The sequence below is a fragment of the Mesoplodon mirus genome (genome assembly GCF_964341445.2).
Source record: "Mesoplodon mirus genome assembly, chromosome: 2".
NCBI classification, from domain to species: domain Eukaryota; kingdom Metazoa; phylum Chordata; class Mammalia; order Artiodactyla; family Ziphiidae; genus Mesoplodon; species Mesoplodon mirus.
Window position 1 is genome coordinate 217,090,621 of NC_138977.1, and position 13,122 is coordinate 217,103,742.

The 13,122-nt window shown below is 54.6% G+C and overlaps 1 protein-coding gene across 2 annotated transcripts; it reads right to left on the reverse strand.

Annotated features, from left to right (window-relative positions):
* Positions 1-820: 820 nt before the first annotated feature.
* On the reverse strand, positions 821-7,038 carry VAX1 (ventral anterior homeobox 1; the record flags this gene model as incomplete). Of its 2 annotated transcripts, XM_082608632.1 has the most annotated exons (4): positions 6,505-7,038; positions 5,165-5,352; positions 1,025-1,062; positions 821-887 (listed from the first exon to the last, which is right to left on the reverse strand). In XM_082608632.1, exons 1-4 carry the CDS (start codon positions 6,743-6,745, stop codon positions 821-823), a joined length of 534 nt encoding a protein of 177 aa, XP_082464758.1. In that variant the 5' UTR covers positions 6,746-7,038. The 2 variants fall into 2 exon arrangements, with proteins under 2 accessions (XP_082464758.1, XP_082464757.1); XM_082608631.1 differs by lacking the exons at positions 821-887; positions 1,025-1,062 and adding an exon at positions 2,701-3,267.
* Between the last annotated feature and the right edge of the window lie 6,084 nt (positions 7,039-13,122).

A 13,122-nucleotide genomic window follows, 5' to 3' on the forward strand; every position in this document is an offset into this window, starting at 1 on the left:
AGAGCTCTGAGCCCACGGCGAGGGTCCTAACCTCGGTAGGGCCCATCGCACACTCAGCTCAGGAACTCCACCGCCCACACCGTGCCGCCGCCTCATTTCGGATGCCGCAGGCTCGCGGTTTAGGCCCAGTGCACGCGTGGGGGGCCGAGGGGCCTGGCCTGTGCGAGTGTCCCCAAGAGAACTGTGAGCCCCCATGCCCCCCAGGGGTTCAGGCGCCACGAAGAGGGGGCTGGAGCTGCCGCGCCCGCTGCTCAGCTTTAGAAGAGCGTGCCCTGGAGTACCGTCCCCAGCCCTCCTAGCTTCCCCAGATTTCTGTTTGCAAAATCTACATCCGTCACCACTGTGTATGTTGTATGTACTGGGGTGGGGTGGGGGGAGAGGTCTCTGCAGGAGTTAATAGCTATTTTATTCTCTTGCTCCTTCAAAGTTTCTCTTTGACGGCGAAGAGACTTATTATAAGTCAGAAGAAAGGAAAATCTTCCCTGTTCTGGGCCCTGTGACTGCACAAATCCAAAATACTGCCGGCATGGAGATTGCGGCTGGAAAACTCTAGAAGCTGGGGGCGTTATTAGGCAGGAGCTCTAGGGTTTCCGGAGACAAATTCCTAAATAAACCAAGAAACACCAAGTGGGAGATCTAGGAGGGAGGGCCTGATGGTCTGACACCGCTGGGACACAGAGCCAGAGAGTGAAAGGAAGCAGAACAAACATCGTCGGCAGGCGCCTCTGTCTCCCGGACCGAAACCCTCCCCAAACCTCATCCCAAGCGCTCTCGGTACCAGTGGCAGGGCCCGGCACTGCCGGGGCTGCCACCCTCTGCCTCAGGAGTCCCCACTCGGAGACTCATCACTTGCTGGCTCTTCTTTCTTCTTTTTGGTTTTTTTAATCCTTCAAATACAAGACAAAAATACACCTCATTTATCATCATAGATATATATATTTCACTCTCACCACATAAATACAAAACATCCAAATATCCAAAACTTTCAGAACAAAGTTAGTAGCCAGGATTCAGTGACACCTACCCGCGTTTGAATCGTTCATTATTTTCTTCACTATTTGCCTAAGGAAAAAAGAGAGAGAGAGAGAGAGAGAGAGAGAGAGAGAGAGAGAGAGAGAGGAGAGAGAGGGAAAGAGAAAGAAAGAAAGAAAAGAAAGGAAAAAAAGCTTCCGACGTAAATAATTTACAATAAAATTACTAATTTTAAAATGCTCTGCGCTCACTTCGGATGGAGGAATACATTCTAGACACTGCGGCACCTCGCCGTCTGGGTCTGTGGTTTTGGTTAAAATGCGGGTGGCCGTGGCTGTGCGGGTAGGGCGTGAGGCCGCGACAGCGTCGCGGTCCGGGTTTCTGACTCGGGACCGTCGAAACCCTGGGGGTGTTTTAGGGGAGGCGGTGGAGAGGGATGCCTTTCAGATCCACGCAGGGGACTGATCGGGATATGGAGACTACCGACAGAGGAGGCCGGGCCGCCCTGATGTCCCCGGCTGCGTCCCTGCCTCCCGTCCGCAAAGAACTCTGAAATCGGGACGTTTCCTGCGTGCTCTGAGGGTTTTGTGAATCCGGGGAGAGGGCGAGAGGAGGCAATGGGCACTGATCTGTTTCCAAACCTAGCAACTCTGCCTGGAGCCACGGGTCTGGAAACAAGGGAGACGGTGGGGAGAAGCGCCAGCGTCCGGGAGCTGCCGCGAACTGCACAGCTCTCTCTCCTGGAGGAGCGTGAAGCTGTCGGCCACCTCCCGGCCCAGCCTCGGAAAAGATTCTGAATTTTCTTTCATTAGCAGCATAGGCTTTTCTTTTGCTTTTCCCTTTTAAATTCCTGTTTTAAGTCATAACACCCAGAACTTTAATTTTGTATTGCCCTGGGACGCATTTTGTATCCTGTATTTTCTTACACCTTCTAAACTCCATCGTTATGAGTATTTAAAAACTGGTTCCACTCCATTTGGTTTTGTGTGGTAGTTCTTACTCTCCTTTTATTGCTGATGAGATCAAATTTATTACCGCCGTTGACCATCACGATGTTTGATTTATTGTCTCCTGGGGTCGGGGGTGGTTGTGATTGGAGTTTCTTTAAAGGGGAAAAAATTCGGCAGGATGGGTCCAGCCAGGAAGCTGCGTGTGCACCGGCTCTCCCGAGAAGTCCGCAAAGTGGGGCCCAGGGGCTTCTGAAAGCCCTGGTTTCTCTGGCGAGAGGAAGGAACGTCCTCCTTTTTGGTCTAACGAAACCTGTCAGCCTTTTCAGCTGGGGTCTGCTCGCAGCTTGCTTTTTCAGATATCCATAAGAATAATCAACGGCAGCAGTGGCTCGATCTAGAGCAGATGTCCTGTGCTCTGGACTTAGAACCAGAGTTTACCCTCCAGGGCAACCAGACTTTACCCTCCAGGGCCAGGCACTGGTTGGGGCATCAGGTTGGCTAACTCGGGCTTTCCCCCCAATTCTTTGGATTCTCCTGGATTCAGAAGGAAGTTGGGGGCGAAGGGTGGGTGTGGGAGGACACAGAGGAACGGTAGGGGGAAAAAATAGCCCAAATGGGGTAATACTGGTAGCAGAGCCTGGTGGGGAAGGAGAGCTGTCAGAGAGGCCTCTTGGGAGCCGGGAGCCCAGAGCAGGAGCCCCGGGTGCCTAATGCGCGTGAGTCCATAAATATCACCACGATAGATACTATAAATATAAATACAGGAAAACACTTAAGATCAGTCCAGCGCTTTTTTCTCGGCCCCTTCTTTATTGTTGGTCCGGGAGTAAGGCTCGAAGGCCGAGGAGCTCAGGTATCGGGCGGAGAGTTCTTGCAAATTCCCGGCCAGCGAACCGGCCATTGTCAACGGGGCGGAGGAAAGGCGGCTGGCGACGGATCCGAGCAGCGAGGGCACGGGCAGGCTGAAGAGGCCGTGGCCGGCGGCCGGTGCGCCCGCGTGCAGTCCCCCTGGCCCGGTGGGCCCGGGGCCCGGAGCGCCTCCCACGGCCGGCGGGTGCGGGGACGCGGCGCCTGCGGGACCCGAGGCGGCGGCGGCTGCCGAGCCCGCGGCAGAGCCCGCGCCCAGGGCCGGCAGGCTGGGCCCGCGTAGCGCCGAGCCGAGCGCGCCTGTGGCGCATGGCGGCAGCAGCGCAGGCAGGCCGGGCGGCGACAGCAGGCGGCCCTGCTCCAGCAGCCGCAGCACGCTGCACGTGGCCGCCGTCTCCGACACCACCGAGCGCAGCTCCGAGTCCTTGCCTTGGTCCTTCTTCTGCTTCGTGCGCCGGTTCTGGAACCAGACCTTCACCTGCGCGCCGGGCGCAGGGAGGGTGGGAGAGAGGGGCAGAGGGAGACGGTCGTCAAGGGGAGCGGGCTCCCGGAGCGCGAGGGCTCCGGGGGGCCCTCCCCCAACTCCAGCCAAAGCCCCAGTCCCAGCCCCAGCCCGGAGAAGTCGGGCCCGGGAGCTGCGGGGCGGGTGGGCGGGGCGGGGAGTCAGGGCCGCCAAGAGGGGGACACAGCTCCCATACGCTGCGCTTCCGGGTCACGGAAGCAGGCCTAGGCCAGCCCGGGTTACAAATAACAAAGAAATAAAAATGTCCAGGACTCTAACTGGAAGGAAGACCAGAAGTTATTTCACTGGGTCGCCGCACTACCCGCAGCAGGACTACGGATCAGTGCTGCGTAAAAGCCCGCATTTCCAGGAGAAGGTGTAAGGCCTAAAGGATGCAGTTCGGGAAGTGGGAAGTGAGGGTGAATGGGGAGGAGTGCGGCCCAACTGGCTCGAATTTAGCCCCAGAGCACTACTCCTGTTGAAGGCTACAAGAGGCTACTTCCTGCTTGTTAGGGTCAGATTGACTATCAACTAGCAGCAAGCAGGGAAGATGGCTATAGACTGAATAATTGGTGCAGGATGAACTTTACAGGCCAAGCTTCCTCCACCCCCTCACCACCAAGTGGATCGAAAGGTCTGAGTGATATCCTTAATTTATAACTCAGCTGCTCTCCATCATGAACTTTGGAGTCATGGGAGGAAGTCAGGAGGCTGGAGTGGACTAAATTCTCTCCCCGTCAACCTCCCCTCTTACTTCCTGTCCTCCCTTTGCCCCTCTTCAGGCCTTAGCTGGTGGCCCAGAATGGAGTTTGGCAGCTCTAGGGAGAGGTTATTCTGTCTAGATTTTGTAAACTAAGAGGGATGGTGGCAGAGAGAATAGGGAAAAAGCTACCATGCCAACTCAAATTCGAACATCCAGTATGTTCTGTCCTTGGTTCTCAGCTTTCTGCCCAGATCCCATACCTAAAATGCTCCCCACCCACTTCAGGGCTGGGCACAGGTCAAGGGACTGGTCCTCAGAAAGAAATATGCCTTACGTAGGCCAAGCTGGTACCATGCCCTGGGGAGGCCCTAAATGATCCCCACAACACAAAGCTCTCAGGACCTAAAGTGCTCCTGGGCCCAGAGTTCACAGGGCCAGCCCCAGTAGCATCATATGGGTTTCATGTAAAGGAGAAGACCTCAAGCACAATTGTCAGTGCTGGCTCCCAAGGCCCCAGATCTGCTTCCCATCCCACCCCTCACACATCACTGGCACTTAAGACAGGGTCTCCTAGGTGCCCACAGTGGGTGCTCAGGGCTGGTAACGGGGCTGAGTCCAGCTCAAGACCAGGGAAAGCCTTAAGCATTGGGGCAGCCTGGTCTGCAAAGGCAGATCTCTGGAATATGCAACTTTTTGATCCCTAGTTGTCACCCATGCTCTGGAACAGGGGGCTTTGGCTCTAGCCCCATTCTTGCTGAATGGGCCTGGGTGCTGTGTAAGGCTAGGGTCTCCAGAGGGGGTGTGCCTGGAAATCTAGCCAAAATGTTGTGGCCAAAACAGGGGCAAACGTCGGTTCCTCCAAGAGCAGAGACAAGCAGAGAATTCTCAAGACTGGGGTCCAAAAAGAAATCCAAAAGGATAGGATTTGGGGCCTCCTGGGCTAGGCCAAGGTGGGCAGAGCACGGACCATGGAAGATTTGGGGTGGAGAGGGAAAGGGATGGCTTAGGAAAGGGAGAGAGCCTTCGCCCTTTCTTCCCCATCCTCCTTATCTTCTCTGCCTCACCCGGGAGGCTCTATCCAGAGTCAAGCTAGGTGGTGAGAAAGAGCTGGCTGGGGGTGAAGGGGAAGGAGGCTGATGCCGAGCTGTGTGCAGCCTGGCCGCTGAGTACCTGGGTCTCGGAGAGGTTGAGCTGCCGAGCGAGCTCGGTTCTCTCCCGGCCCACCACGTACTGGCAGCGCTGGAACTCCATCTCCAGCCGGTAGAGCTGCTCCGCGGTGAAGGAAGTGCGCGTCCTCTTGGGCCGATCCAGGTCCAGGCCCTTGGGCAGGATGATCTCGCGGATGGACCCCTTGGCATCTGGGGAAGGGGAGATAATCAGGCACAAGAACCCTCCTGCCTTCCTCCACCTCCCCTGGCCGGAGCTGGCTTCTGGGACACAGTCACCAGCAGCCAGCAGTCCGGAGGTGGGAAGTCGGACGGGTGGGCCTGCAGCCACTGCCTGGGAGCAAGGACGCTGTATGTGCTTGCGGGGGTGGGGGGGTGAGGGGACTAACTCCACACAGCTGATGGGAAGGGGAATCGGACTTGGCCTTTGCAGAGCCCTCCGAACAGGGGAGAAAGAAAAAATCAATTTCAAATCAGCTGACGTTCCTTTTGGTCTGGGGGCCTCGGCTGCGTGGACTGGGTCCCCTGGAGCTCGAGGGTCCCCGCACTGACCAGCCCAGACCCTGCCGGCCCCAGCTCTGGAGCATGTTGACCAGACCGCACTCCGGCGGTTCCCACCCCCATCCCGGGGTCTCCTTCCCTCCCTAACCCGGGCGGCGGAAGGAGGAGGGACCGAGTCGGAGCCGGCAGGGCCTGGCGATCAGTTGGTGGGGGCGGCGCCGGGCCGGGGCCGGGCCCCACCACCGCCACCGCCGGAGCCGATCGCGCGCCGCGCAGCAGAGCGGGGTCGAGGCCAGCACTAAAGCGGCATCCGCGGCCTGGCAACCAAGCCTGGCTGCTTCTCCCAGCGGCGGCGGCCAGGCCCGAGCGCGGCGCCGGGCCCCTTGGCCCAGCGCGCCAACTGGCCTGGCCGTAGCCGGCGGTCCACGGCTGTTCTCCAGCGCCCGCGGCCCCCTTGGATGCGCTCAACTCGCCAGGGTGCGGGAGCCCGCGAGCGGGCTTCGGTCCGCAGGACGCGAACAGGTCCTCCAGAGTGTCCGGCTTCTTTCCCGGGTCGGAGGCCGCAGCCTGGATCCTGGGCCCTCCCGCACGGTCCCTCGGCTCCCCCAGCAGCCTAACCGGCGGGGCCTCTCGAGGCTTGAAGGGATCGAAGCTCCTGGAGAGCGCGCGTCCCAGGTGGGAATCCCCAGCGGCTGGCCGCACCCGGGACGGGGAGGGCCAGCAACTTTCTCCTAAGTCCCGGGCGGCAGACCCACCCGGCCTGCCGGGGTCGGTGGCGGCGCACAGCTCGAGCCCCTGAGTCACCCCTAAAGAACGCCCCCCGCAGCCCTGCCCCGTTCCTACCTCGGACCAGGATCCGGCGGCAGTAATCCGGATCCGCGGTTGAATTGGATTTACTTTTGTTACAATCTTCCGCGGCGCCCGACGCAGAGAAGGCGCCCTGCGGTTCCTTGAAGAAGGCGGCAGGGAGGTTCCCCTCCGCGCCTTTGCTCTCCCGGCTCTCCTTGTGCGCGTTCTTCGAGACCCGGGCAGCCTCTGCGTCCGAGTGGCACCGAACGTCCATTTTGTCTCGTTTCCCGAACATAGGAGAGGCAAGAGCAACAACAACAACAACAAAAAAAAAAAAGGAAAAAAAAAAGGGGGGGTGGGGGGAGGAGAAAAAAAAAGCAGACGGGGGACAAAACCGCTACAATTGCAGCCCCTACGCTCGGTCCGGAGAGAGGCAAGCGGCAAGAATGAATGTCCCCACGGGGCGGCTGCGGCGGCCGCGGGCAGGTCAGCGGCGACCGCCGAGTGGCGCGCTCGTGGAGAGGCGGCGGGTCTGGTCGAGGATCCCGGTGGAGCAGCGGCGAAGCCGCCTCGTCAGCGCCCGCGTCCTCTGAGCACGTCCACTGTCCCCAGCCTGGCGATCAGGTAGCGAGCAGCGCAACTCCGAATTGCTGCGGCCCCCGCCTCTTACTGAGACTGCGAGTAGCAGTTGTCCGACACCCGGGGGGACGCACACTCGCTGTTGCAATTGATTACGGGTAATTTCGCAGCCTCCACGTTTCGGCTACCTCATGAATACACTAAATTGTTTGGATAATATATCAGACCGTAATGGATGGTTTCTGTCCTTGTCCCCAATCAAGTAGGGGTTTAGCCAGTGAATAAACGGAAATGATTGGTCTTGCTTTCAGGAAACACACAATCAAAGACCCACACTTCCAGAAAAACTTTTGACAAGATTCATCCTGAATTGTTAGTACCGTTAGCAGGCATTATTAACTTTCCCTTTGCCTTTGACCCTCCTGCTCACACACTGGCTAGAGGGGTTTTCTCCACACTCGACAGATAGAGCTGAATGAGGATGGAGGGGGGAGGAAAAACAAAAAACAAAAACCCTTACACACCCTGCGGCAGAAGAAAGCAGTCGCCTCTAGGAGGGGGAAAAAAGTGGGGGGGGGGAGAAAAAGTTTTCCCCAAAAGTGCTTCCCCCACCCTCTAAAAAGCCAAGCTTTCGTCCCACACAACTCCTTAACACACCTCGACGCTGACAGCCATCTTAAACTGCCACCTCTCTTCATTTAGTTCCAGCTGGATTTTTTCATGCCTGCACCTCCAGCAGCCCTGAGGCAGCCCATTCAAAGGGCAGCTTTGTGCTCAGAGAGTCCAGCAGGAGAGAGAGGGGGAGAGGGGGAGAGAGCCGAGAAACTCTCAACTGTGAGATCTGCTTAAAAAAAAAAAAAAAGTTTTCCCCTAGCTATTTCATTGTCTCTGCTACAATATCTTTGAGAAAAGCAACAGCCAGTAATCCAATAAGAGCATTGATTAGGCCACAATGATTCAATTCAAGCGCATGGCCTTGTGCAAGGAGCATGCTCCAGCCCTTCTCGTCACCTTGCCGGGGCAGAAGCCCTCTCCACGCCGCTCTCCCCATTCATTCCTTTATGGGAAATGCGGAGCAAAAGGAGTGAAAGATGGCAATTATCTAATTGGACTATTAACAAACAGTCCTGTGAGTGCGGCGGTCTGGCGTGGCTCCTGGGCGGGGGAAGGGCCGTGTTCCCTGCCCTCATTCACAAAGAGTGCAGGGGCCGGGGAGGAAAGGGGGCTTTTTAAAGGGCGTGGGGAGTGGGGCGGGGTGGGGGAAGAGGAGAGGTGGGAGGTTTGGCTGAGAATTTTTCCACACAATTCCAAGAATGGGGGAGGAGGCGGGCGGGGAAGGGGAAGGGGAGGGGGCTGGGGCGGGGGTCGCGGCGAGCCGGTGGGAGAGGGGGAGGGGAGGGAAAGGGGTGCGAGTGTGTGCAGTGGGATCGGAGGGGCTCTGCCTGCCGCTCCCTCCCGCCGCCGCCGCCGTCGTCCCCCAGCCGGACTCCAGCAAGCATCGGGGGCGGAGATGATGAGGGGCCCTCAGCCGGCTCCTTCGCTCTCCCCCCTCCCCCTTCCTCCCCCAGCCCCTCTGGCCCCCAGGGACGCTCGGTCCGGTTCCGGGGGGCGTCTCTGTCCACGGAGGCAGACCTTGGGCTTTTACTTTATTTCATTGGTTGGGGGTTGTGTGTACGTGTGTGTGTGTGTGTGAGTGAGCACGCGATTGTCCCGAGCTACTCTCCGCAGGGCGGCGGGCTTCCCGGGTCCCCAGCGGACCGGTGGTCCGTCAGTCCTCCTCCGCACGGGCGGCGGCCCTCCAAATCCCACGCCAACTGGGCCTCGGGGTGGAAAGTGCCTTTGAGTCCCGGCTCTCCCGGGGCCGTCCGGTAGGGACGGGTGGGAGTGGAGAGGGGGAGGCGTCCTTGCGGCCGTCCTGTCCTGAAGATGTGGCGTGGGCTTGGGACAAAATCCAGCCAACTCTCCAGTGACTTGCCGCAAAGCTCAAACGCCCAGGTTGGCGCTCCGAGGCCCCGAGGGCTTCACTCCCTCGCTGGCCGAGCCAACGCGGGGCGCCGCCGCGGGGTCTCCCTTTACCGCATTGCCGGTGCTGGTCCCTGGGATTCGGGTCCTCCTGTTGAGGATCTGGGCGGTGGATGGGGCCCTTGTTTACCTGCAGCGCTCAACCAGAGTCAGTTACTGGGGCCTCCGCGGGCGGGGAGATGTGAGGCCCCAAACCCCTGACCGCCGACCCTTCCCCGCCACCTGGAGGGTGGGGCCTCGAACAGCTGGCTCTGTCCAGGGGTCCCACCCCAACCGCTCCGGGTCCCCAGGAGGATTGGGGGCCTGTTTATTCCCTCCGGAGACCTCCCGGCCGCGGAGAGTCCAAGATCGCAGGGATCCTTCCTGGCCGCACCCAGCTCCACGGCCCGCAAAATCCATGCTTATACCTGCGGTGCCGGGTCAAAGGCCCAGAGGGAAGTCTTTAAAAATAAAAACGTCCAACCCACCGCTTCTTATTTTAGGTCTAGGAGGGTGAACCAGCCAAGCAACGAACTGCTGCCTATAGTAAGGACGCCCCGGTGGCTGTCCCGGGGTCGTGGCCCGGGAGATCCATGGCCACGTTTCCCCCGCACCAGAGGATACGCCCAACTGTGGCCAAATCCCAAATACCGATTTGAAGTTGGGCCTCGGACACTCTTGCCCCTCCCCCATCTTGTAGGGGATAATAGTGGCATACTTTGTTATAAGTGGCAACTATTTACTGAGCAGTCGGTTACCGGGTGCATAAACTCATTTTTTTAACCTCTCGGTCAGGGAGGCACTAATGTGCCTGTTTTAAGTTTTCAGAATCTGCCAGTGTTGGTGATGTGTGTCAAAGAGATACAGAGCAAGGACCTTAATGTTAATGCCAGGAATCCTGAGCACTAGGCATCAACTTTCATGAATTTTATCCAGAGAGCAAGAAATACAAATGCAAACATGAAATTCTTGTTTCTGATAATGCTGTTTATTTCTAGCCATGAGCCTTTCTTAGTAGTCTATCACCCTCCTACATCAAGCTGCCCTGGACTGAATAAAATGCAGTTTTATTGGCTCCAAACCTACTGAATGAACGTCTACGAGCAGGGTCCTGGAATGTGTGTTTCTGGCTGCCTCCCCAGGGGAATTTTCCACAAGTTAAAGTTGGAGAACTACACCTTTTAAAGTTAGCTGAAGTTGGGAGAGCTTAAGTTGCTAAGCTTCCTGAGGACAGGGAGTCCCCTCACCTTACTGGAAGTGCAAATACCTATTGGCGAAGGGAAGAAAATGGGACATTATGGAGAAACAACCAGTTTAATTAAGCAGCCAGTTACCAAGAGTCAGGAAGTGTCAGGACCTGGGGCAGGACCCAGGGTGGCCACTAAATCATATTGGCCTTCTCTCCACAGCTTCCTTAACTAAGGGAACTCATTGGTCCTGGCCATGGCTCTGGGCTGGCAGCACAAATGTTGCTTTTGAACGATGCCCTTCTATGTTCCAAGCCCTTGAAGTAAACAAATTCAGTAAAGAAGCAGAAAACCCATAACCTGGTTTTGCTTTATGTTATGCATAGTACTTTTTTTGTGACTGGATTAAAATTCTGTGGGCATCCATCCAGAAAAACCATGACGGGTTTCTGAGAGGACAGAGTGGAGACGGAAGCCCTGGGATGGAAATTTCAGAAAAGCAGCTGCTGCTCCCAGAAAAAACTAAAGCTGTGTGTCCATTGGCAATGAAAGGAGAGAATCCAGTCATTTATTTGGATAATCTGAGAATCTGAGACAAGCCTGTCTACACAACACATGAGGACACAGGGCTGCTCCAGGCAAAAGTGTTTTATGCTCTTGATTAAATGTGCCTCCCTCCCTGGTACCCTTCCCGATCCCACATCGATGTCGGCAGGTGCATACAGACCCGGAATAGAACTGTAGAGATGGAAGAATTTTTAGAGATCATCTATTCCATAACCTTTATCTGACTTGACAGATGAGGAAAATGAGCCTGGAAAGACCAAGTGACTTGTTAAGGATTAGACAACTAGTTAGTGGGGGCATCTGTGCTACAATCCTGGTCTCCTGACTTAAAACTGCACTCCCACCACCACCCAGTTTTCCCAGAACCTGAACAAAATGAATGTTCTCTCTGGAACTGATGAAACAATGCCATATAAATTAACTAAATCATAATCTGAGCCTTGGGGGTGCTTTTCATATTTCATGCCTCCACCTTGTCACTGCAACAGAAAGTAGAATCAGAGGTACTACACATTGCTTCCTTTTTCCATCTTCATTTTTTATCTCAGAAAGATGTAGGAGGGGAAAACAAGCTGGCAGAAAAATCTGAGATCCTCTTAGATTATGAGTGGCTTGGGAACAGCATAACTTAATGTCCAAGACATCATTTTAAAAGACCTGCACCAGAGGAGATAATACAACCAGAAATTAAGTTTCTGTAACAATGAATCAGAGGTCCTGATAATAATGACTAATTAAAAACAGGAACACCTAGTATTTATACAGAGATTTTCATCCCAATCAAAGTTGCATGTGGTGATGAATTCAATATCATCTAATTGTCATTATCCCCATTTCACAGAAAGTAGTCAGGGCACTGGAGAAGCAATTGACTTAAGAACTGGTGCTGAATATCCAAAGTGAAAAATACAGCCTTACATCCAGATATTTCTTTCCCATTTTAGCTAAAGATAGAGTATTAGCCAAAGGGCAGAGAGCTAAATTCTGAATTATTCTGACCACATTGCCAGCAAATAATCCCACTGGACTCCATTTCTCAATTTTTTATTTTGTAACAAGAAACTAAGTTCTTTCAACTACTTTATATATTTTTTAGGTAGAAGCAACATACAATTTTTGCGTTGGAAGGGGCCTTAGAGTGGTATAATAAACAAACAGGGCTCTGGGGTCAGCCAGGCTGTCTGATTCCTATGTTCCTATCTCAGCTGCACTACTTACTAGGTGAGTGGCTTTAGCTGGTTACTTTGCTACTCTGTGACTCAGTAGCCTATCTGCACAATAAGGTTAGCCCTAGTACTTATCAGGTTGTTTGTAACATAAGCAAAGTGCTTAGAATATTGCTTGTCCCATAGCCAACACTGTGAATAAATATTTACTATTACTTTTTTTTTTTTTTTTTTTTTTTTTTGTGGTACGCGGGCCTCTCCCATTGCGGAGCACAGGCTCCGGACGCGCAGGCTCAGTGGCCATGGCTCACGGGCCCAGCCGCTCCACGGCATGTGGGATCTTCCCGGACCAGGGCACGAACCCGTGTCCCCCACATCGGCAGGCGGACTCTCAACCACTGCGCCACCAGGGAAGCCCACTATTACTATTTTTACTCGCACATTCCCCATAGGCCTAGCACTTGTTAGAACTAGAGATAGCAAAAAGAACCAAGAGCCAGACAGAGTAACTGAAAGGTCCAGATAGTAAATGGCAAAGATAATTGACTTCATGCTGATTCAATACTATAAAACAGTAATGAAAACTAGTATTTAGTAAGGACTTACTGACTGCTATAATCTCATTTAATTCTCATAACAACCCTTTGAGAAAAGGACAATTGCGTATACCCATTGTGTTGGATTAAAAATGGTCATAAATTCTTTGCCATTCCTCCCATCAAGAGATAGAGTCTATTTCCTCTTCAGTAAATGTGGCCTGTGATGTGCTTTGATCAATCAAATGAGGTGAAAGTGACACTGTGCCAGTTCTGGGGCTAGGTCATAAACAGCCCTAATAGATTATGTTCTAGCTCTCTTGGAACCCAGCTGTTGTGCAATAAAGAAGCCAATCTAGACTACTAGAGGAAGAGAGGCCATATGGAAAATTGAGTTACCCCAGCTGATAGCACCAACTTCCAGTCATGTGTGTGAGGCCATCTTGGATGCTGCAGCCCAGGTGAACTTCCAGCTGAATGTAACCTTATAAGGGATCCCAACAGTTTCATGTGAGGCAGGGATGAGCCATCCATGCAGAGCCCTGTCCAAGTAGCAGAATCTTGAAAAAATATATGGTTGCTGTTGTTTTAAACTACTATGCTTTGGGTGGGTTTGTTATGCAGCAATAGGTAACT